Source organism: Lepidochelys kempii, chromosome 4, assembly GCF_965140265.1.
Source record: "Lepidochelys kempii isolate rLepKem1 chromosome 4, rLepKem1.hap2, whole genome shotgun sequence".
Classification (NCBI taxonomy): Eukaryota; Metazoa; Chordata; order Testudines; family Cheloniidae; genus Lepidochelys; species Lepidochelys kempii.
Genome location: NC_133259.1, coordinates 96,634,679 through 96,659,861, shown reverse-complemented (window position 1 = coordinate 96,659,861; position 25,183 = coordinate 96,634,679). Strand labels below are relative to the sequence as shown.

General features: G+C 41.5%; 1 protein-coding gene across 4 annotated transcripts in view; it reads left to right on the top strand.

Annotated features, from left to right (window-relative positions):
- The first annotated feature begins 5,370 nt into the window (after positions 1-5,370).
- Positions 5,371-25,183, top strand: part of UBE2K (ubiquitin conjugating enzyme E2 K) — a 58,426-nt gene continuing 38,613 nt past the window's right edge. Inside the window, exon 1 of one of the 4 annotated variants that reach the window (XM_073342248.1) lies at positions 5,371-5,742. In XM_073342248.1, coding sequence (XP_073198349.1) covers positions 5,571-5,742 — 172 coding nt within the window. In that variant the 5' untranslated portion in view covers positions 5,371-5,570. Of the gene's footprint in view, positions 5,770-25,183 lie in introns of all 4 variants that reach the window. The other 3 variants (XM_073342249.1, XM_073342247.1, XM_073342251.1) reach the window with 3 other exon arrangements.

The window sequence follows — 25,183 nt, the reverse complement described above, 5'->3', positions numbered from 1 at the left end:
ATAAGGATTATTTATCATTTGCTGTTTAAGTTGGAGGTTGTTATCCGGTGTAAACTTAGAATAAGTGTAGCTGGTAGTACTGTATGGTTCACTTCCATATAGTGAAAATCAAATAATCCCTTTTCTTTTGATTTTTCTCTGACTGCAAGACTCCTGTAGTTCTCTCTGAATTGTCTCACAAGACAGACCGGATGGCTTAGTAGTAGCAGGGCTACTTTAGCTCAGTCAACAGAATGCTCTAGGTATTTTACATCACCAGGCACATCTGACATATTCCATCCAGTAGAGGGCAGTGTTACACTTGTACACAAACCAGGACATTGCAACCTATAGGACGAACAACAGGAAAGTTCAGATGACAGCTTAAACTGGGTAGACTTATACAACCAATTATTTTTGTGAACTAATACTCTATTGACTCTAGATCTTTGAATCACTTGAGTCACAAAGTTGCCAACTTGATTAAGATTTTATCTGAAACAGAAGCTGCCATAGGAGGAACTCCATTTGATAGACTTGACTGCATGAAGAACAGGAGTACTTGTGGCACCGTAGAGACTAACAAATTTATTAGAGCATAAGCTTTCGTGGGCTACAGCCCACTTCATTGGATGCATAGAATGGAACATATAGTAAGAAATATATATACACATACATACAGAGAAGGTGGAAGTTGCCATACAAATTGTAGAGGCCAATTAATTAAGATTAGCTATTATCAGCAGGAGGAAAAAACCTTTTGTAGCAATAATCAAGATGGCCTATTTAGACAGTTCACAAGAAGGTGTGAGGATACTTAACATAGGAAAATAGATTCAATATGTGTAATGACCCAGCCACTCCCAGTCTCTATTCAAACCCAAGTTAATGGTATCTAGTTTGCACATTAATTGAAGCTCAGCAGTTTCTCCTTAGAGTCTGTTTTTGAAGCTTTTCTGTTGCAAAATTGCCACCCTTCAGCCTCTCTGGCCACTCAGTAAAAGGTTTAAGTGTTCTCCTACCGTTTTTTGAATGTTATGATTCCTGATGTCAGATTTGTGTCCATTTAGTCTTTTGCATAGAGACTGTCCGGTTTGGCCAATGTACATGGCAGAGTGGCATTGCTGGCACATGATGGCATATATCACATTGGTTGATGTGCAGGTGAATGAGCCCCTGATGGAGTGGTTAATGTGATTAGGTCCTATGATGGTGTCACTTGAATAAATATGTGGACAGAGTTGGCATCAGGCTTTGTTGCAAAGATAGGTTCCTGGGTTAGTGTTTTTGTTGTGTGGTTGCTGGAGAGTATTTGCTTCAGGTTGGGGGCTGTCTGTAAGCGAGGACTGGTCTGTCTCCCAAGATCTGTGAGAGTGAGGGATCATTTTTCAAGATAGGTTGTAGATCTTTGATGATGCACTGGAGCGGTTTTGGTTGGGGGCTGAAGGTGACGGCTAGTGGCGTTCTGTTGTTTTCTTTGTTGGGCCTGTCCTGTAGTAGGTGACATCTGGGTACTCTTCTGGCTCTGTCAATCTGTTTTTTCACTTCAGCAAGTGGGTAGTGTAGTTTTAAGAAGGCTTGATAGAGATCTGCACAGTTATTGTTAATTACTACTTTTACAGTACCCAAAAATGTGCTAGAGATGTTTTACACCCAAATAAGAAGGCAGCCTCTGGCCTGAAGAGCTTAATATATATGAAAAAAGAGAAGATGAGGGATAACAAAAAGAGAGGGAGAGGATGTGGGATAAGGATTATAAAGAAGAGCTCAAGGATTCTGCACCCATGTTGGATTTTGTGTTATTTGTCTTTAATAAAGATTTTAAATAACTTTTGATATAAAATGAACATACCATGCTGTATAAAAGCCCTACTGCAGCCAGTAATACTATTCCATCTCTGGGCATAGATGAAGCTAACAATACAAAAATCAAAACCATGGCTAGGTCTACATTGGGGAGTACCTGATACTTATATCAGCAAAACACTTAGTGTGGATGCAGCTTATACTGCCAAGCTGTGCTTTTGCCAGTATAGTTTATTCCAGCTTCCCCCTCCACAAGTGAAATAAGCTATACTGTCAAAAACAGTTATACATGTATAACTGTGTTTACAGTGCCAGCACAGCCATGTCAGTCAGAAGTCACATCTCATCACACCTTGAATAACACAGCTATGCTGGCAAAAATTTGTAGCCTAGACCTGTTCTAGGTCTTCGTTAAAGAGTCAATACTTCTTCCTTTTACTAAAGTGTGTGAAGTCACAGTATGTATCTCCTGAGGTATCCCTCTCTCTTACAAGAAGTCTGCCAGCAAAACCAGGGAAGACTGGATTTCATATTCCTGATTTTTCTAAGCTAAAAAGCGAGGGGGGAGGAGAATTGTCAGGCCTCACTATATAGCATAAAGAAGCAAAAGAGGGCAAACAGAATTTTTAAAATAAATCCTTGAAGGTCACCTTTACTTATCACTTAATCCCTAAAGTGTCAGAAGGAAGTGAAGAAATATTAAACTGTTTTCAACAACTCTGTACTAGTGAGATTAGAAAAGTGGAAATAACATTTTAAGGGCTAATCTTGCAAAGGAATATATGTAGATGGCCCTTAAACCCATTGAGTTGTGAGTGGACATCCATGCAGACTCTACTGGAAAACTGAGTCCTTAATAACCCAATCTTGCAAACATTTATTCATGTGTTTAACTTTGTCCAATGAGACTACTCATGTATTTGAAATTAAACATGTGCACAAGCATTTGTAGGATCAGAGCCTAAAGTTGCACACTGGAAAGTTGGTATTAACATGCATTTTTTCATGTTCTGAACCCAAGGATAATTGAATAATTCTAAATTAACCCCAAGAAGTCATAATAGCAAAATTTCCATTAATCTGAATAGAATAAAATGGAGGGGATAAGGCATTAAAATGGGTAGTCAGAAAAACCATAATTTAATCCTACAAATTCCCCTCCTGCATTAACCTTACCACAACCAAACCTACAGAATGCCGTTAAATTCAGCATCTTTATTTTTCTTTCCTTTTTCCCCTTTAAGAGAACTGAGAGAGGGAACAGGAAAAGCATAAGGTGAGTCTGGAGTGGAGATGAGGGAGAACGAGTAAAGGATGGGGGAAGATGAGGAAAACAGGGATAAGGAGTGCAGCAAATTAAATGGAGGGTATTATATAAAGGTGCTATAGTAATTTGAATTAATTTGATCAGTTTGTTTACACTATGGGAATTGTGCATGATCAGATGGAAATGACAAGTTTCAGAGTAACAGCCGTGTTAGTCTGTATTCGCAAAAAGAAAAGGAGTACTTGTGGCACCTTAGAGACTAACCAATTTATTTGAGCATGAGCTTTCGTGAGCTACAGCTCACTTCATCAGATGGAAATGAGAGTTCCATACACAACAGACAAAATCCACTGCCATTTATATTATTATGGATATTACTGGATTTCCAGCACCCAGAAAGTACTGGCAACCTCATGGGAAAAACAGAAAGACTTCAGACTACTTGTGGAGTTAATGTTTTCTCAGCTCCCTAAGGAGCAAAGGCTGAAAATTAAAAGTGCAGCTTCTTACTACTGTGGATTGGTGGGAAAAGGCAGATGCATTTAAAATCAGGATGCTAATTTCGTTTATTTGTATTTATTTTCTATTGCAGTCACCTAGGTAGTACCCTAGCACCCCATAAACATTCATTAATTTATCTTCACAGGACACTAGTGAGGTAGAGAAGCATTATTATCCTCATTTTTATAGATGGGGAACTGAGGCATGAAGATACTTGCCCAAGGTCACACAAGAAGTGTGAGACAGAAAGGAAGCAAGCCAGATTTCTTATCAGGCCAGTGTCCTTTAACTGCAAGATCATCCTTTCTGCAAAGGTACTAAAAGCTTGATTTGTAAAATACCATTCACCTATTGTGTCAAAAGCAAGGTATTTGATCTTAAGAAAGACCTGATTCTACAAACAGATGCATCTAAGAATGCACTTGATGCAATACAGCTCGAAGAAAACAGACCATAATGCTATGCATCAGTCACGCACATCACAGAGGAAGAGGGCACATGAAAAGAAACTATATTTAACGGTACTTTGCTGCACACACTTTCATCAACAGGGACTGTGCCTTCTTTAGTTTTTGTACAGTACTGAACACAGTGTGTGTGCTGCTGGAAACAAAAAAATTAAAGCACACACAAATGATGGCCATGTTACGAGTAAGTTCAACCATAAACCACCACCGTCAGTTCTAAAGAAACCATTCCTTGTAACATCACTGAGACTAGAGAATCATTCTCTAACTGTCAGGGTACAACTTTCACATTGTGCATCATCCAGGAAATGACATATCTATCCTTGGCTTCCTATATTACTAAAAGAGTTGCTGTCCAACTTATTGTGTGAAACTCATTCACTTCCTTGGGAGACTTTAATACTCATGTGATCCACACTCCTAAGAGTGAAATCACATCTTAGGTGGGCTGTTCTCCATACCTACCTGCATATTTTGATATAACGGTGGCCTACCTTTCTATCATCAGGTGTAGCCACTGAGTCAGATCCTGCTCCATCCCCTTTGCCAGCATATTAATTTAGCCCTCTGGCTAAACCACAGTTCACCCCTTCTGAGGTATAGTTCCACAGTACTATGGTCCACCAGACTGGACTGACATGTTTGCCCCTTACTCTGTCTTCCTGGAGTCTTGTAGCAAAACCAACAGAAGTAAACAAAACACAGGTTTCTCTGGGTTACCAGCTCCCTTCAAAATCATGGGCTGAGTCCCCAAAGCCCCTCTTTCATAGGGTTCTGTAGGCAAGCCAGGCAGGTTTTCAGGGCATGACCTACAGGCCTTCCCCTCCCTGGAAAGGCCCATAAACCATTCCTACTTCTTCCAGAGAGCCTCTACCACAGGCCAGGCATCTCCTCCGAGCTCTCACTGGAAGGAGCCCAGGAACAGCCGGCCCCCTGGGGGTCACGCTCTCTGGTCGGAGGGCAGAGCGCTAAATGGCCCTTCCCCAGTCTTCCCCGCTGTAGCCTCCCGAGTCCTTCTTCCCCAGCCACAAGGGACGGCGAGCCTAGCGCCCGCTCAGCCCCGCGACTACCTCGCCCCGTCCACGCCAGGCTGTGAGGGGAAGCCAGGCAGCATGTTCGCCCTTTCCCAGGCGAGCTCTACAGGCCCCCGAAGCGGCTGAAGGGCTGTGTGGGTAACACCTACAGTGGAGATGACACAGCTGCTTCATCACAACACAGCGACCCTAGCTCTGACCCGTGGATTGTGAGGGGGTGTCACCGCAGGGACGTCGCGCTTTAGCTGCGCCCCGAGCTCGGCACTGAAAGCGGCTCCTCGTGTGACAGGGCCGGGGACCAGGCGCCAGAGGGAGCGGGGAGCCTGGTGTCTCCCCAGGACCGGGGGGGGGGTTAGCCTCCCCTCAGGGACAGGGGGAGGCCGGCAGCTTCTCGCAGCCCTTCCCCGCCGCAGACCCCAGCGCTCCCCCACTCAGTAGCCGCTCTGCAGCCTGCATCGCCGCCGCACACGCCGCCGTGGCCCCGCCTGAGCGGCGGCGCCGGGGGCCGCAGCGCGCATGCTCGGCGCGGGCGCCATTTTGGTGGGGCCGGGAATTATCCAGCGGGAGCGGAGGAGCTCTCTGGGCCCGGCTCGGAGGCAGCGGCGAGTGGGTGCCGGCTGCGGAGATGGCCAACATCGCGGTGCAGAGGATCAAGCGAGAGTTCAAGGAGGTGCTGAAGAGCGAGGAGGTCAGAGGCTCCCCCCCTTCCCCGACGGTGTGCCCGCCTGCCCGCCCCCCCCCTCCTTCTCCCGCGGCGGGGGGAGGGTTTGTCCCAGCCTCTCGGCAGAGGGGGAGGGTAACGGCGGCTTGGGGATGAGGGACTCAACAGCGCGGGGAGCCTCCGCAGGCAGCGGGAGGTGGGGGCCCAGGGAGAAGGACTCAGAGGCCCGGCGTGGAAGGGGTAGGAAGTGCGGCTGGGCAGCGAGCGAGCTGCCTGGGCAAGGCCGGGGAACCCCAGGGTAAAGCGCCCCCTCCTCCACCCAGCCTGGCGTTGGTCTGGCCCAAAAGGGAGGCTCAAGGGATCCTAATAACAAGGCGGGCCGCGCGCGGGTGCGGGGCGGCGGCTCCCCACTGGCACAGCTGGTGATCCCTGTATTTCGTGGCAGGGGCACTGGGGAGAGGCTTTCCTAGGGGATCTGAAAGGCGATGGGGCAGAGACAGGAGGGGTGGGTCATAACACGGGGTCACATTTCATCCAGGTCCCTGGTCAGCGTGTGACTGATACTGCGGAGAGTGATACGGTTGTTTTTTTTTTTTAAATGAACGTAGGTAAAAGTCTATTTTGATAGATTTCTTTAATGCAGGGGCTTCCTTTTATTCCAGGTTATGTTACCTTGGTGTGTAGGGCTTTAGTCCTCCCACCCCCTGATATCCTAGTTATCTGGATGCCCTGTTTATCAGATGTAATCGTCCCTGAAGCAGGGAAGTACAGTAATTTGGGAAAAGAAGCTGACTTATTTTAGGGAAGTGATAAAGAACTTCCAGTTTATTTCCAGGGACTGTGTAATAGCATTGATAGTGATTGTATCAGAGCTGTTTTCACTGTGTCTGTAAATCTGTATTGCAAAATGTTAGGCAGATAGGTTTTGGTGGCTGTGTCGTCACGATCATACTCATGAGGATGATGAGGCATGTTGTATGCCTGTGAAATATTAATGTGCAGTTTGACTCTGAAAACTGATGGGTTTAGACTCTGTACAAATTAGACACATTCGTAGTCGGAAAACCAAGGTGCTAGTAACTTCCTGAGGATTTGTGTTCCTTACAGAAAAGATGTTTAGTATTGCTGTAGTTGATGTGCTTTTGAATATAGTGTGCTAACAATGTTGTTATTATGCAGCTCAAAATAAACTATTTGCCAGAAAATCTTAAAGCCTAATTTCTACAGCTGTTGTGCATGTGATATTCAGATTGATTTCAATGTGAGTTCTAGTGCACAATGATTACAGAACCCAAATACTAAATTAGAAGTGATCCTGAGCGGTCAGCTGTGTATTTGTGTGCTGAAATTAGAATAGCCCATAGTGTTTACTTTCTCTGAACAATACAGCTTAAAGTTGACTGCATATGCCTTTCTATTAGAAAGCACTTACTGAACAATCCAAATTTTGGCCTTGCATTATTTAGAAAAGAGAAACCTTAACGTATGCAACAGTGATATAAACATAGTCAGATCTTTGACTTTTCTTATAAAAAAGCTTGGGACCAGGGAGCAATTTTGTTTTCAATTTCTGTTTGTTTAATATATGTGCTGGAGGTATTTAGTGTGTTGAAGATTTAAAAAATTACGATATATACTCCCCTAGTTGTCTGAATTTTGATACAACCCTTACTTTTGCAGAATTCCTTTATCTTTTAAATGAAACATGTAAGAGAGCATTACCTCTTTTCCAGTATTCAGCTATTACTAGTAGTTAATGTATCAGTACATATATAATCACTGTTTACATTACACACTTCTGGTAGTCTGAATACATAGTTCATTTATGTAATCGTGGATGTTTAATGGCAAACTGATTCTGGTTACTTGTATTGGGAATACTTTGGCTTGATTTTTCAAAGTCTGAGTAAACTTTTTTTTCAGCTGTAGTGTGAAAACATTCAATATGAGGAGGAGAATGGAGGGATGACTAGATATTACTGGTCCAGGGAGGAAACTGCTGAGGCTAGGTAACTTTTTTTAGAAAAAAAAAAAAAAAAAAGTGAGTTGTGCATTGACAATCTGAATCCCAGACTTTTTTTTTAAAAAAAAAAATTGGTTGTCACAAATCATATAGCTAAAATGTGTTACTTTTAAAATAAAATTGTCTTGCATCAAGAAGTTGCTGATCTTATCTGCACTTAAACATTCTTGGAGTGGTGTGCTGAGCTGTAGCTGAACATGAAAACTGGCACTCAATCTGTTTCCCTATAAATGCCACCAAATGGCATTTGCTCTCACATTGCATTTTGGAGAGAGAACATACAGAGTTTTCCTTTTATGTTCTTCCCACAGTGAATTCTGGGCCTAGCTAAGTGGGGGCAAGCCAGAGGCAGTTTTAGAAGGGGATGGGGCAAATACTCAATTTCTTCTGCAATTCAGAGATCTTTAAAATAAGATGCAGGACAATTTTCAAACTTAGGTGAATGAAAGATTTATAAAATGTATATTTCCTAGCCATATTTTTCATATCTAATGCCCTGTTTCTTTGTCTAGAAATGCCAATCTGGGTGTATCTTTAAGATAACTTTTTAGGGTTTCACGTGCTTTCACTTCCTGGCTTAAAGTTGATGGGCCAAGGATTTTTTTAAATTGATTTTGTGCTCTCTTTTGCTTATTTTATGTGAGGACCCAAAATTCTTTTTAAAAAAGGTATTTTTTGTTCTTGCCTAATTAGTTTATTTTGAGTTCTCACACCTGAACTAAAGGAGTGGGATGTTGAATTTTTGGCAGACATCCTTTTAACCTAGTATATTTGAATTAAACAGGTATGACCAATAATGAGTTTTAAATTTGCCCTCTCTCTGCCTTTTTTTAGACTAGGATTTAGAGTATTATGTTAGCACATGTTGGCTTATGTGCTAACAAATGTGATTAAAAATTCTAGTATAGACAAAGCACAAGCTACCTTTAACATGTATTAAACTGGTCAAGTTAAAACCTTATTGTGTCTGCTACCACATTTTTTAACTTGAACAGTTTAGTACTTGTTAAAGGCAATATAGTTTGTCTGCACTAAACTTTATAATGTGTTAGCACATGTAAACTAACATCACACTTTAAATCTTAGTCTAGAAAAGGCCTCAGTTGCTAAGCTTTCGGTCTATTCTCTGGTGATTTTATTTCATTACTTCTCCATCACATTAGTTTTACAAGGTACACTTTCAGAATTTCTAATATCACAAAAATATATTTTGCGCAAAAACCTTTTAGGTTGCCTTTAAACATCATGAAGAAGCAAGTAAGGGTAGAAGCCCAATTTTCTTCCACTTGACATATATGATGGATAGCTTTGATGGAGAGCAGAGTAGAATAGGCATCTTACATAATTCTAGTGTAGCCTTGCTGGAGCAGTGCAACAGGTAATTGAATCACCCCTCCCTCCAGTCCATCTCTAAGGATTTAGTTTGTGGAGGAGGAAGAATCTCAGTGAGGAGTATGTGTTGAAAAATAAGGTTGGAGGACCAGGACTTTGAGGACCAGGTTTAGTTCAACAGGCACTTTGAATCTCTTATGATCTAATACAGTGGTGGGCAACCTGCGGCCTGTCCGGGTAATCTGCTGCTGGGCCATGAGACAGTTAGTTTACATTGACTGTCCGCAGGCACGGCCTTTTGCAGCTCCCAGTGGCCATGGTTTGCCGTTCCCGACCAGTGGGAGCTGCGGGAAGCAGCGGCCAGTCTGCGCCACTTCTCGCAGCTCCCATTGTCCAGGAATGGGGAACCACGGCCACTGGGAGCTGTGGGCAGCAGTGCCTGCGAACAGTCAATGTAAACAAACTGTCTCGCGGCCTGCCAGCAGATTACCCTGATGGGCTGCAGGTTACCCACCACTGATTGAATATATTTATGTAGTGTTACAGATGTATATGCTTTACAGAAATAACACATTCCCAGCATTGAGGAGTTTGCAATCTAAATTAGACAAACACAGGAAATGAGAACTGATGAAAATGGAGAGGAGGGTGAAAAACTACAGACTGTTCTAGAGAAACAGCACCTTTACTCAGTGCAGGACCTACTAGCACTATCAAGAGCTGCCGTATTGTTTTAATGACAAGATTTACTTTCTTTCTTGGTTCTTTTTCTCTGGACAAGTGATGGAGGCTGGCCCAGGAGCCAGTAAAGGGAGAGTACTTTTGATGGAGGAATAAGCTAGCTCCTCCTAGTGCCAGTAGTGGTAGCACAGTGGATGAAAGATGTGTCTCCAGCTCTTGAGAAGGACTAGCTTTAGTATGCAGCACTAAACACAGTGTTGATTTTTTCTTTCTTCACGCAGTCTCTGTGCCTGTGTCTCCCTGCCCTTACATCAGCCACAGAGACTACTTCACTTAGTTTTTTCAGATTTATTTCTTATATATCTAAAAATAAACAGTATTTCTTGTCCACCATTGACAAGAAGTGCTGCCTCTAGCAAATCCAATGTAGGCTTTTCATGATTACATGAAATATATAATATATATAGGTAATATAGTTTTGTATCTTCTGAAGACTTTAACCATTTACTAGTCACCTACAAGGCAGAGGCTGATAGAAAAGATGTGATGGGACTTCCAGGAAGGTTCAGGAGCTGGTGAGAAGCTCAGCTCCCTCCTAGCAACTGGCAAGTTGCTGGGTTTTCTACCTGGTTCCAATGTTTCGTGTCAGCCTCTAGTTAGTAGGGGCTTGGCTACACCGGGAAACTAACTGGAATAGCTCCCCATGTGGACAGGGTTATTCTGGAATAAGGGGGTAGCTATTTCAGAAAAGCTATTGTGCTTTAAATTCAGAGTCTACCTTAATCTGCAATATCTTTCAAATGTAGGCAATCCATAGGTGATGAACTTGAAACTTCCCCTTCCTCACTCAGGTTGCTGAAAGGTAGAGAGCTTTTTTGTTCAGCTCCTTCTTGAATGCTTCTGGTTTTTTTGGTGGGGGGGATTTAGGGGAAAGGGGAAAGTAACTGCTGTAGGGAATGTGGGGTTTCCAGTACAGTACACCTTCCTTATGCTTTTAGGGTTCTGTTGCCCAGTGAATAGCTTCAGTGTTTGCCTCTGCTCATAGCATCCTGATGAATCTTGCCAGTGTCACTCTAGCCCACCAGTTTCTAAATAGCAGTTGAGAAAGTGATGGGAGTTAACTGGGGAAGCTATGAGCAGCTGCCGAAGCACTCGCTCATGTTGTCTTCAGGCTCAGGAAGACAGCACTGCATTACTTATATATTTGTTCATATTTGGACTACCATAACATTTTCAATCATAATTGATAGAAATGTTATATTGAAATGTAAGGCTGGAAGGATGTAGAGAGGTCATCTAGTCCAGCCCTTCTGTGCTGATTCAAGACCAGATTACCTAGACCAGTGCTACTCAAAGTGGTGGTCTGCAGACTGGTGCCAGTCCACGCACAAATTGGAAAAAAAAAATTGCCAGTCGCCCACATCAGATAGCTTGAGAAGCACTGACCTCGACCATCCCTGACAGGTGTTTGTCTAACCTGTTCTTTAAAACCTCCCATGATGGGGATTCTACAACATTCCTTGGAAGCCTATCTCAGTACTTAACTATCCTTATAGTTACAAAGTTTTTCCTAATATCTAACCTAAATCTTCCTTGCTGCAGATTAAGCCCATTACTTCTTGTTCCACCTTCAGTGGACATAGAGAACAATTTTGATCACTGTTCTGTATAACAGCCTTTTACACATTTGAAGACTTATCAGGTTCTCCCCTTTCCCCCCGCCCGTCATCTTTTCTGAAAACTAAATTTGCTCAGTTTTTTAACATTTCCTCATAGGTCATGTTTTCTAAACTTTTATTATATTTATTGCTCTTCTGTGGACTCCAGTGTGTCCTCATCTTTCTTAAAGTGTCATGCTCAGAACTGGGCACAGTACTGCAGCTGAGGCCTCACCAGCACTGAGTTGAGTCAGACAATTATCTCCTGTGTCTTGCATATGACACCCCTGTTAATACAACCCAGAATATTACTTTTTTGCAACTGTATCACATTGTTGGCTCATTTAATTTGTGATCCACTGTAATTCTCCAATCCTTTTCGGTAGTCCTACTTCCTATCCAGTTATTCTCCATTTTGCATTTAATTTTTTCCTTCTAGTTCTTGTGGTACTTTTCAGTTTTCTTTATTGAATTTCATCTTGTTACTTTCAGACCCAGTTTGAGAACATACCATCCATAATGACCCTTTGAGTATGGTCTTTCAACCACTTGTTCACCCACCATATAGTATTTTCATCTAGACCACACTTCCCCTAGTTGGCTTTTGAGAACGTCATGAAGACTATGTCAAAAGCATCACTGAAATCAAGGTATATCACATCTACAGCTTCCCCTTATCTGCTAGGCCAGCAACCCAGTTCAGTAAGGAAATTAGGTTGGTTTGGCATGATTTCTTCTTGACAAATTCATGTTGGCTATTGCTTATTACTGTGTTATCCTCTAGGTGTTTCCAAATTGATTGTTTAATAATTAGTTCAATATCTTTCCAGGTATTGAAATTAGGCTGACTGGTTTATAATTCCCCTGGTCCTCTTTGTTTCCCTCTTTAAAGATAGGTACTAGACTTGTCCTTCTCTAGTCCTCTGGGACCTCACTCTGTCCTCCTTGAATTAACACAGATAATTGCTAACAGTTCAGAGATTGTTTCAGCTCATTCCTTAAGCACCCTAATATGAATTTTATGTGGTCCTGTCTACTTAAGTACATCTAAGTCAGCTAAATATTCTTTAACATGTTCTTTCCCTATTTTGGCTTGAATTCTTTCCCTTTTGTTGTTCATACTAATTGTGTTGAGTATCTGGTCACCATTAACCTTTTTAGTGAAGACTGAAGCCAAATAGACATCATATATCTCAGCCTTCTTGATGTCATCTGTTATTAGATCTTCTTCCTGCTAAATAGAGGACCATTGCTTTACTTAGTTTTTCTCTTGCTCGTAATGTATTTACAGAACCTCTTCTTATTGCCCTTTATGTCCCTGGGTAGTTGTAAGTCGTTTTTGCCTTAACCTTTCTGTTTTTGTCCCTACATGCTTGTGATATTCTTTTATATTCAACTGTAATAATTTGTCTGTTTCTTCTTTTTGTAGAATTCCTTTTTGATTTTCAGATCCTGATGCAACCATATTTGCTTCTTACTATTTTTCCTATCTTTCCTTCGCATCAGGATAGTTTGCTGTTGCACCTTTAATATTGTCACTTTCAGGAACTGCTGGCTTTCCTGAACTTTCTTCCCTTAGGTTTTCTTCCCATGGGACTTACCTATCAGTTCTCTGAGTTTGTTATAGTATGCTTTTTTGTCCGTTATACTTATTCTGCTGCTCTCACTCGTTGTTTATGCTTAGGGCTAGTCTATACTAGAAGCACTACATTGGCACAGCTGCGCTGCTGTAGCACGCCTGGTGAAGATGCTCTGTGCTGACAGGAGAGCTAGACGCTCTCCTGCCAACATAGCGCCAGTGTGGACAGCGCTTAGGTTGCTGTAATTTGTGTTACTCAGGAGAGTGACTTTTTATATCCACTTAAGCGGTAGTGTAGACCTGCCCTTAGAATTTTGAAATCTATAGTTTCATGATCACTTTAATCCAAATTGCCGTCAGCCTTCATATTTGCAACCAGTTCCTCCCTGTTAGTTGGAATCAAGTCTAAACTGACTGCCTCCTGGTTACTTCTGAAACAAGAAGTTTTCCCCAATATATTCCAATGACTTATTGGATATCTTGTGTTTTGCCATGTTACTTTTCCAACAGATGGCTGGGTAAAGTTCTCCATTACTACTGGGACTTGTGTTTTGGATATTTCTGTTTGTTTGTTCTAGAAATGCCTCATCTACCTCCTCCTCCTTTTGATTTGATGTTCTGTAGTAGATCCCTACCAGGACACTACCTCTTCACCCAGAGACTTTCAACTGGTCTGCCTCTTATCTCCTTCGGGATCTCACAATAAATGTCTATATTCTTGGTGTATAATGCAACACCACCTCCTTTTTCCCCCCGCCTGTTCTTCCTGAACATGGAATAATTCTCTATGCCAATATTCTAGTCATGAGATTTATACACCCAGTCTTTATAATGCCAATTAAGTAGTAATTTGGCTTATGTACTAATATTTCCAGTTCTTCCTGTTTATTTTACTCCTTGCATTTCTGTATAGACGTTCAAGATGTTGAGCAGATTCCCTCACTGTTTCCCTCTTGTTGTTCCTGTGACCCTTCTGTTAAGGTCACCATTTTTATACCTGCCTGTGGGCTGATATCACCTGTCCTCTTTGAACCTGGTTTAAAGCCCTCCTCATTAAATTGGTGAGTTGGTGTCCCTGCCTGGAACGGGAAGGATGGACAAGAACATCACACTTGCTCCCAGAGCCGTGAAGTCACTGTGCAGGGGCCTACCTGGCAGTCTCATTAGTACCCAGGTGGATGAGCAGGACATCCCGGGACATCCTGTCAGGTTGGCAGATAGAAGCTTAAAATTCAGTTCTACTCTGGAAAAGTGACTAAAAATAGTACATTGCTGCTTTTTGCTCCTGTTAGCACTGCAGGACCAATGTAGCTATGAAAGAATGAGGTAGTTTCTACTGTGACTTGTGCATCAGCAACAGAATTGTTAATGAACAGAACCAATAATGTTCCTGCTAACACATGCACTTAACTTGATTCATATGAGTAGTCCTATTGAAAGCAGTCTGCAGTTGGTGAGCACAAGGGAACTACTTGCATGAATAAAGTTAGGCCTTGTCTACATGCTAAGGTTTTTTGGCTATAACCTGACGTGTGAATTTTAAACTGATACTATTATAAAGCCCTGGTATAAAGTAGCTACTCTTATTCCAGTATGGGAGTGCCTTTTTATGGTTGATTTGTCATTTGGGAAAAAGGTGTATGCTAACCAAAAAACCCACACATGTTCCAGAACAAGTGTCCCCACATGGTTGATATAACTATGTTGGTATAACAGATAAAGCTTTCTCATATAGACAGACCTTATGAGTTTGCAGGATTAGGATCTCTGTTCTGATTTCAGAATTTTCCATTGCTATGAGCCAGAAGGAACCATGCTTAATTTTCAGATCCCAGGTTGAATTCTTATTATTAGCAGTTGGAAGAACATATCTTTGCTTTTATAGTGAGCAGTCTTTTGGACTAGAATCATGGAGTGATAGTAGATATTGAATGCCACAGTGTCTATCTTTGTCTTTACTATGACAAGTGACTGTCAAATCTTTGAATTTTACAAAAGTTATTGGTTGAAGTGCTTTGCCTCACCCCCCACTTATGAAAGGAATTTTCCACTCTGTAATCATAAGTAGATTTTTCAAGCTCTGCCCATGTTGATTACATAAACAATTTGTCATAAACAAAATTAATAGCATGTTATCACTCTTTAGTGTACAGTACCCAAACATGAGTTAAATGGAATTCAGGAAGCCAGGGGTGTATGTCCTGCAGGTGGTACTGGATGAGACTGCAGGATGATTTTGCATATCAGCTGGCTTTTAAAGGGACTGCACTACAGTTAGCTGGTGTTCAATAGCTTGCTCAAAGCAGAAGAACTTACTAACAGGATTTCAGAAGACTGTTCTCTTGGTTCCCAGTTCTGGAGCAGTCTTTTAAAAACCTGCTGGTTAACTCACACTTTCATCCTAAACATGTTTATCGGAATTTTATGGCTGTTCCTCAAGACCTTTGAATCAAGTGTGCTATATTCACTGTTGAAATCAATATTTTTCTCATGCAAATACTAATAGAAAAACTGGACAGTGTGTTAATGTTCCTACTAATAGTGTTTACACTAATGTAGTATTTCATTATGACCTGTAAGTATTCAGAACACTTTTATGTAAAATATCATTAAACATGTGCATGACCATTTGACTAGACCTGTGGGTTGACCAAGGAATCAGAATAATAGGACAAATGAAGTAAGGCCCTACCACTCAACTTGATGGCATTTTTGCCTGTATGTATGTAATGTGATAACTTTTGAAAACTTCAGCTAATCACTTGCAAACATTCAGGGAAAAGTTTTGGTATCAATGGGCAGAACCCTATTGATTTTGGGGAAAATTGGAAGAGCCAGTAAAATCAGGCTCACTAAATTCAGGATACAGCAGTGGGGAGGGAAGTAAAGTCTCTATGGAGATGAGCATGAGGTTGGGATCTCAGGGTGGGGTTAGGGTACTAGAGAACTTCCTTTGCCTAGAGCAGGGGTTCTCAGATTTTTGTACTGGTGACAACTTTTGCACGGCAAGCCTCTGAGTGAGACCCCCTCCCCATACATTAAAAACAGTTTTTTATGTTTAACTCCATTATAAATGCTGGAGGTAAAGTGGGGTTTGGGGTGGAGACTGGTAGCTTGCAACCCCCCCATGTAATAACCTCATGATCCCTTGATGGGTCCCAACCTCCAGTTTAAGAACCCCTGGCCTAGAGCACCAAAAGGAGACACTGGGCGTGATTTTAGTGGAAATCAGGGTGCTTGGAAGCCTTTCATCCCCTGATCTGGCCAGCGCCCCCCTTGCCAGGACTCTCATCCCTGTATCCTGTTTGACCAAATGGCGACACAGGGATGAGGGGCCTGGTCATAGTGGAGGTGAAGGACCCTGCTAGATGTTCAGTTCCACCTACATAAGCAATGAAGTGTATGACCCTCTAGTTTAATCTGATTTACCCTTCTGAAAATTTCAGACTGCTAGGTTAACACTTTTCATTACACTGAATTGAAATGTATTTAAAAATAAAGATATATTACAGTTAGCTTTTCTTATACTGCTGCTGATGGGAATCTCGCTTTTTTTTTTTTTTTTTTTTTTTAAGTGATGTCATTTGCAGTGGTTGGGACCCTAATGTCAAAATGTGCGAACAAGTTTTTAAATTGCTTTGCCTTCTGATTTGTTAAATTAGTATTAATCTACTATGTAATTTTTAAGTGTTATAGTCAAGAGTTAACCAGTTTCTAGCCTGCTTTCATAATCTTTAAGGATTTGTTACGCTGTCCATGTAATTTTTTAATAACAATAGTCGCCAACAATAGTAGCCTAAGAAAAGATAAGTATACTTGAAAATACATTTAATTATATTTCATAGCTAATCTGCTGAGGGTCTTCTTACTTTTTGACAGACTTCTGAACAAAACTTCTCTCCGTAAAAAGGAGTGAAGAGTTTTGCTCAAGGTTATGTAATAAAGTTCATTAATTTTGATGATATTGTACAATGCTCTCTGGGTTCCCCGTCTATTTTTTGCACTTGTAATTAACTGACTGACTACATTTGTTCTGTGATCTCTGATTTAGGAATATTTTTAGTTTGGGGAATAAAATCTATTTTGTGGACTAAAATACAGCTCATATGGTTGGTAACAGACTCTACATACTAAAAAAAAAAAAAAAAAAAAATCAAAATGTATGGCCAAATTGTAAAATAACATTTATAATGGTTTAAAAATATCCCAAATCAATAATTCCTTCATTTTACTTAAGCAGATAGTATAGATCCTTCCATGTTAGAAGTTTATAGTTAATTTTCTTTTTATTTAAAAGTGAAGTTAAAGGTGTCTTGTCTTAGACTGTGTGGGTGAGAAGGAAGGAGTATAATTTTTTAAAACAAGGGTAATCCTGCAGTCTCTTCATATGTAGAACTACTAGTGACCTCAGTGAGAATTGACTTGTGGAACTGACTGCTGGATCGGGTCTGAAGGAAACAATAATCTTGTGTATTTGCACATATAGTGGGCTATTAACATGTCTCATTAAAACAGTTTGTCTGTGAAGCTTTTCAGTTTTATAGCATCAAAGAGAAAAGTGTGTATAAAAACAAAAATACAATCTTACCCCTCTGTGAAGTTGCTCTTTCATCTGGGCTTTGTGTCTCTTCTGTTTTCTGTATGATTTATGTTGTAAACTCTTCGGTGCAGGGAACCCTTGCACTGTGTCCTGTGGAGCAGTGGTTCTCAAAGTCGGTCCGCTGCTTGTTCATAGAATCATAGAATATCAGGGTTGGAAGGGACTCCTGAAGGTCATCTAGTCCAACCCCCTGCTCGAAGCAGGACCAATTCCCAGTTAAATCATCCCAACCAGGGCTTTGTCAAGCCTGACCTTAAAAACCTCTAAGGAAGGAGATTCTACCACCTCCCTAGGTAACGCATTCCAGTGTTTCACCACCCTCTTAGTGAAAAAGTTTTTCCTAATATCCAATCTAAACCTCCCCCACTGCAACTTGAGACCATTACTCCTCGTTCTGTCATCTGCTACCATTGAGAACAGTCTAGAGCCATCCTCTTTGAAACCCCCTTTCAGGTAGTTGAAAGCAGCTATCAAATCCCCCCTCATTCTTCTCTTCTGCAGGCTAAACAATCCCAGTTGCCTCAGCCTCTCCTCATAAGTCATGTGTTCTAGACCCCTAATCATTTTTGTTGCCCTTCGCTGGACTCTCTCCAATTTATCCACATCCTTCTTGTAGTGTGGGGCCCAAAACTGGACGCAGTACTCCAGATGAGGCCTCACCAATGTCGAATAGAGGGGAACGATCACGTCCCTCGATCTGCTCGCTATGCCCCTACTTATACATCCCAAAATGCCATTGGCCTTCTTGGCAACAAGGGCACACTGCTGACTCATATCCAGCTTCTCGTCCACTGTCACCCCTAGGTCCTTTTCCGCAGAACTGCTGCCTAGCCATTCGGTCCCTAGTCTGTAGCAGTGCATTGGATTCTTCCATCCTAAGTGCAGGACCCTGCACTTATCCTTATTGAACCTCATCAGATTTCTTTTGGCCCAATCCTCCAATTTGTCTAGGTCCTTCTGTATCCTATCCCTCCCCTCCAGCGTATCTACCACTCCTTCCAGTTTAGTATCATCCGCAAATTTGCTGAGAGTGCAATCCACACCATCCTCCAGATCATTTATGAAGATATTGAACAAAACCGGCCCCAGGACCGAATCTTGGGGCACTCCACTTGATACTGGCTGCCAACTAGACATGGAGCCATTGATCACTACCCGTTGAGCCCGACAATCTAGCCAGCTTTCTACCCACCTTATAGTGCATTCATCCAGCCCCTGGTTCAGGTTCAGGGAAAGCCCCTGGCGGACCGGTTTGTTTACCTGCCTCGTACGCAGATTTGGCCGACTGCAGCTCCCACTGGCCGTGGTTCACTGCTCCACGTCAATGGGGACTGCGGGAAGCGGCACGGGCTAAGGGATGTGCTGGCTGCCCTTCCCGCAGCCCCCACTGGCCTGGAGTGGCGAACTGCGGCCAGTGGGAGCTGCAATCGACCAAACCTGCGTACGTAACAGGTAAACAAACCAGTCCGGCCTGCCAGGGGCTTTCCCTGAACAAGTGGCGGACCAGCTTTGAGAACCATTGCTGTACTTAGCATGCTTTTGTCATTCAGATGGTGTTCAGTGTTTAGTGATGCCTGCCAAAACTCGTGTGTAAGGGTTTATCCATGCTAGGAAGTTGTAACAGTTTAACTATAGCTGTATAATGCCTGCAGCCTTTCTCCCCTCTCCCTCTACCCAGTGTGGACATAGTTATGTTGCTATAAAGGTGCTTTATACCTGTACAGCTGTTCCTGTACTGGAGGGGGGATAACTATACTGATATAATGCTTTTACCTGTAATTATTCTGGTCAAAAAGTCAGATCCTTATCCAAAATAATTATACCTGTAAAAGTTTTCAGCATAGACCAGGCATAAGATTGCAAGGTAGGAAGAAGTATGTGCTTCTTAGCTCTCTTTTTCTGAAATTTCATACAACTAATTAGCTCTCTTGAGTAATTGGAGCAACAAATTTTGTAATAGTGATATCTCAACACTCAAAACATTGAGGCCATCCCATTGTAAACACCTATTTTTACTTCATAATGGTTTCAACAACTTCCCTTTTGGACTAAAACCTCTCTCTATTAGCTCAAATCTAACTTTTTTTATGTGGAACAGTTTCAATAAATTTGATTTTCTCTCTGAGAGACTCTAGGCAGGCACACCACTCTGCGAGCACCTCAATCATAGAATATCAGCGTTGGAAGGGACCTCAGGAGGTCATCTAGTCCAACCCCCTGCTCAAAGCAGGGCCAATCCCCAATTTTTGCCCCAGATCCCTAAATGGCCCCCTCAAGGATTGAACTCACAACCCTGGGTTTAGCGAGTTCAATCCTTGAGGGGGCCATTTAGGGATCTGGGGCAAAAATTGGGGATTGGCCCTGCTTTGAGCAGGGGGTTGGACTAGATGACCTCCTGAGGTCCCTTCCAACGCTGATATTCTATGATTGAGGTGCTCGCAGAGTGGTGCGCCTGCCTAGAGTCTCTCAGAGAGGAAGTGATTTCTACTAATAAATTTGATGGAGCTTTTAAAATTCTGCCTGTGTGTGTGTGTGGGGGGGGGGGGTATCCTGTTTAAGCAAAAACTAAGGTGTTTTTTGTTGCAGATACCTGAAAGCACATTGGTTATTAAAATTTCTATGGACTGACTCTTCTGTAAGGACACTTGCTTAGGAAATTAATAGAAATTTTGTTCATAATTAAAGTTATAAGAAATTTTAAAATAATGGTCTGGCCGTGCAAGTACTCAATTTTTGTTGTTTTTAAACACTCTTGTTTGCATCTTCTTAATTCTGTGCATTCAAATATTCTGTTAGTATCCTATATATTAGCAAAAATGGCATTCCATTTACTGACTAAGCTCTTTTTTGTTGTTAAAGTGTGAAAAGAATCTCACTTATTTTTTCCAAGAAAGGCATGTACTCTTCTATGCTATCATAACTGTAAAATTTTAGTCTGACTTTTTGAAGCTTCCTAGAAAAATTCTCCTTTGGGCTGATATTAATTATGTGAAAATTGAGAAAACCATAAGAAAGTAAAAATAGTGATTAGATTGAAAAAACTGTTTGGTCTGTTTTATAGCAGTGATGTCCTTCATACAGGTCCTTTCTTCACTAGGAAGACAAGGGGTATGTTTAGCACATGTTTTAACTAACACACGCTAAAATCTTAGTGTCAATAAATTAAGTTATGGTTTTACATGTATTAACCGGTAAAGGTAAGCATTAGGTTCCCCCTGTGCTTTAACTTCATCAGTTCAACATGTGTTTGTTAATTAGCATGTGTTAACATAAGAACATAAAACGGCCATACTGGGTCAGACCAAAGGTCTGTCTAGCCCAGTATTCTGTCTTCTGACAGTGGCCAATGCCAGGTGCCCCAGAGGGAATGAACAGAGCAGGTAATCACCAAGTGATCCAGCACCTGTCGCCCATTCTCAGCTTCTGGCAAACAGAGGCTAGGGACACCATCCCTGTCCATCCTGGCTAATAGCCATTGATGGACCTATCCTCCATTAACTTATCTAGTTCTTTTTTGAACCCTGTTATAGCCTTGGCCTTCACAGCATCCTCTGGCAAGAAGTTCCACAGGTTGACTGTGCATTGTGTGAAAAAATACTTCCTTTTGTTTGTTTTAAATCTGCAGCCTATTAATTTCATTTGGTGACCCCTAGTTCTTGTGTTATGAGAAGGAATAAATAACACTGTTATTTATTTTCTCCACACCAGTCATGATTTTATAGACCTCCGTCATATCCCCCCTTAGTCATCTCTTTTCCAAGCTGAAAAGTCAGTCTTAATAATCGTTCCTCATATGGCAGCCTTTCCATATCCCTAATAATTTTTGTTGCCCTTTTCTGAACCTTTTCCAATTCCAATATATCTTGTTTGAGATGGGACAACCACATCTGCATGCAGTATTCAAGAAGTGGGCATACCATGGATTTAAATAGAGGCAATATATTATCTGTCCCTTTCTTAATGATTCCCAACATTATGTTCACTTTTTTTTGACTGCCACTGCACGTTGAGTGGATGTTTTCAGAGAACTATCCACAATGACTCCAAGATCTCTTTCTTGGGTGGTAACAGCCAGTTTAGAGCCCATATTTTATATGTATAGCTGTATACGTTTTCCAATGTGTATTACTTTGCATTTATCAACATTGAATTTCATCTGCCATTTTGTTGCCCAGTCACCTGGTTTTGAGAGATTCCTTTGTAGCTCTTCGCACTCTGCTGTGGACTTAACTATCTTGAGCAATTTTGTATCATTGCAAATTTTGCCACCTCACCGTTTACCCCTTTTTCCAGATCATTTATGAATATATTGAATAGGACTGGGCCTAGTACAGACCCCTGGGGGACACCACTATTTGCCTCTCTCTATTCTGAAAACTGACCATTTATACCTACCCTTTGTTTCCTGTCTTTTAACCAGTTACCAGTCCATGAGAGGACCTTCCCTCTTATCCCATGACATCTTACTTTGCTTTACAAGCCTTTGGTGAGGGACCTTGTCAAAGACTTTCTGGAAATCCAAGTACACAATATCCACTGGATCCCCCTTGTCCACGTGCTTGTTGACCGCCTCAAAGAATTCTAGTAGATTGGTGAGGCATGACTTTCCTTTACAAAATCTATGTTGACTCTTCCCCTGTGTTCGTCTATGTGTCTGACAATTTTGTTCTTTACTATAGTTTCAACCAGTTTGCCTGGTACTGAAGTCAGGTTTACTGGCCTGTAATTGCCAGGATCACCTCTGGAACCCTTTTTAAAAATTGGTGTCACATTAGCTATTCTCCAGTCATTTTGGTACAGAAGCTGATTTAAATGATAGGTTACAGACTACAGTTAGTAGTTCTGCAGTTTCACGTTTGAGTTCCTTCAGAACTCTTTGGTGAATACCATCTGGTCCCTGTGACTTATTACTGTTTAGTTTTTCAGTTTGTTCAAAAACCTCCTCTAATGACCCGTCAATCTGGGGCAGTTCCTCAGATTGTCACCTAAAAAGAATGGCTCAGGTTTGGGAATCTCCCTCACATCCTCAGCCGTGAAGACTGATGCAAAGAATTCATTTAGTTTCTCCTCAATGGCCTTATCGTCCTTGAGTTCTCCTTTAGCATCTCGATCGTCCAGTGGCCCCACTGGTTGTTTAGCAGGCTTTCTGCTTCTGATGTACTTAAAAATTTTTGTTTGGGATTACTTTTTGAGTCTTTGGCTAGCTGTTCTTCAAATTCTTTTTTGGTCTTCTTAATTATATTTTTACATTTCATTTGCCAGAGTTTATGCTCCTTTCTATTTTCCTTACTAGGATTTAACTCCCACTTTTGAAAGGATACCTTTTTGCCTCTCACTGCTTCTTTTACTTTGGTGTTTAGCCACGCTGGCACTTTTTTGGTACTCTGTTTTTTAATCTGAGGTATACATTTAAATTGAGCCTCTATTATGGTGTCTTTAAAATGTTTCTATACAGCTTGCAGGGGTTTCACTTTTGGCACTGTACCCTTTAATTTCTGTTTAACCAACCTCCTCATTTTTGTGTAGTTCCCCTTTCGGAAATTAAATGCTACAGTGTTGGGCTGCTGTGGTGATTTCCCTGCCACAGGGATGTTAAATTTAATTATATTATGGTCACTATTACCAAGTGGTCCAGCTATATTCACCTCTTGGACCAGATTCTGTGCTCCAGTTAAGGCTAAATTAAGAATTGCCTCTCCTCTTGTCGGTTTCAGGACTAGCTTTTCCAAGAAGCAGTCATTTAAGGTGTCAAGAAACTTTATCTCTGTATCCTGTCATGAGGTGACATGTACCCAGGCAATATGGGGATAGTTGAAATCCCCCTTTATTATTGAGTTTTTTAATGTTAATAGCCTTTCTAATCTCTCTGAGCATTTCACAGTGACTATCACCATCCTTTTCAGGTGGTCGGTAATATATCCCTACTGCTATGTTGTTGTTCTTAGAGCATGTAATTACTATCCATAGAGATTCTATGGTACAGTTTGGTTCATTAAAGATTTTTGCTTCATTTGATTCTATGCTTTTTCAAATATAGTGCCACTCCGCCACCAGCACAACCCGTTCTGTTCTCCTGATATATTGTGTACCCTGGTATTACTGTGTCCCATTGATTATCCTCATACCACCAAGTTTCTGTGATGGCTATTATATCAATATCCTCATTTAAAATTAGGCACTCTCGTTCGCCCATCTTATTATTTAGACTTCTAGCATTGGCATACAAGCACTTTAAAAACTTGTCACTTTTTGGCTCGCTGTCATTACATCGTATAATTGAATGGTACTTTTTTTCATTTGACTGTTTCTCATCAGATCCTACCTGTATTTTATCATCTTCCATCCTCTCTTCCTTCCTGGGACATAAAGAATCTCCATTAATAGATCTTCTTCTCAGGGAAGTCGCTGTCTGAACCATGTGCTCCTCCGCACATGTCAGCTTTCCTCCAGCCCTTAGTTTAAAAACTGCTCTACGACCTTTTTAATTTTAAATGCGAGCATTCTGGGTCCATTTTGGTTTAGGTGGAGCCCATCCTTCCTGTATCGGCTCCCACTTTCCCCAGAATTTCCCCAGTCCCTAATAAATCTAAACCCCTCCTACTTACATAATCATCTCATCCACACATTGAGACCCTGACACGTGGTAACAGCCCACTTTAAATCCTAGTTGAGACAAAACCTTTAACAGAGGAAACCAGGAAGTCTGTACTTGAGTTTTCAGGTTTTTAGAGAGTTACCTTTCCTATACTTCGTTTTCTAAGGAGATTAGCAGTGTATTTTCTCCCTCTTGTGGAGGAAAATATTTTTGTAAAACCTTACTGGTCACTTTTATTTATTAAACATGTACCTATCATTCTAGCATCTGGGTGCATTTACATTAAATAAAGACGCAGTATTCCCACAAAGGGCAATATCAATTAAAACAATGGAGTGTCCCATTCCAAACACTGATATTTACAGCAATAGTGCTGCAATGTAAAATAATACTTGAAATACCACCCCAACCTTGGAAATACAACTTATTTCCTCTCCAAAGCGTATGATTGAGTTGAAAGATGAGCCTTGCACTGTCTTGAATGTCAGCAAACTCTGACTTCAATTGGCTGACAAAGAGAAACACTCAAGAACTCGTCTTGTGTCCCAGAGTGCAAATCTGAGGACTCTGAGCAAGTGTCCCTCAGCGTCAGTGTAATGCATAAACAGTGCCTCGCAATTCAGTGCTAATGGAAATTACCACAGAATTGTGCTCCAAAATCTCAATTAAAAAAAAAAATCTGTCTTTATGGCTGCAGAGACCAACTTGAAAGCATGAATCAAGTGTGAGTTTGAAACAGTGACTGCTGAGGCGTCCCATCCTTCTCAAACAATTCACCAGATTTTGTTGCTGTGGAATTCGTATTTTGCTTCACCCAGGCACCTGACATTTTGTTTAATTTCCTGGCCCTTCTGGGACCTGCCTGCAGGTCTCTTGCTCTCTTACTTTTTGTAAAAGAAGGCATTAACTGAATTACAGTGCATTCTCTCTAGAGGTTTCAGAGTAACAGCCATGTTAGTCTGTATTCGCAAAAAGAAAAGGAGTACTTGTGGCACCTTAG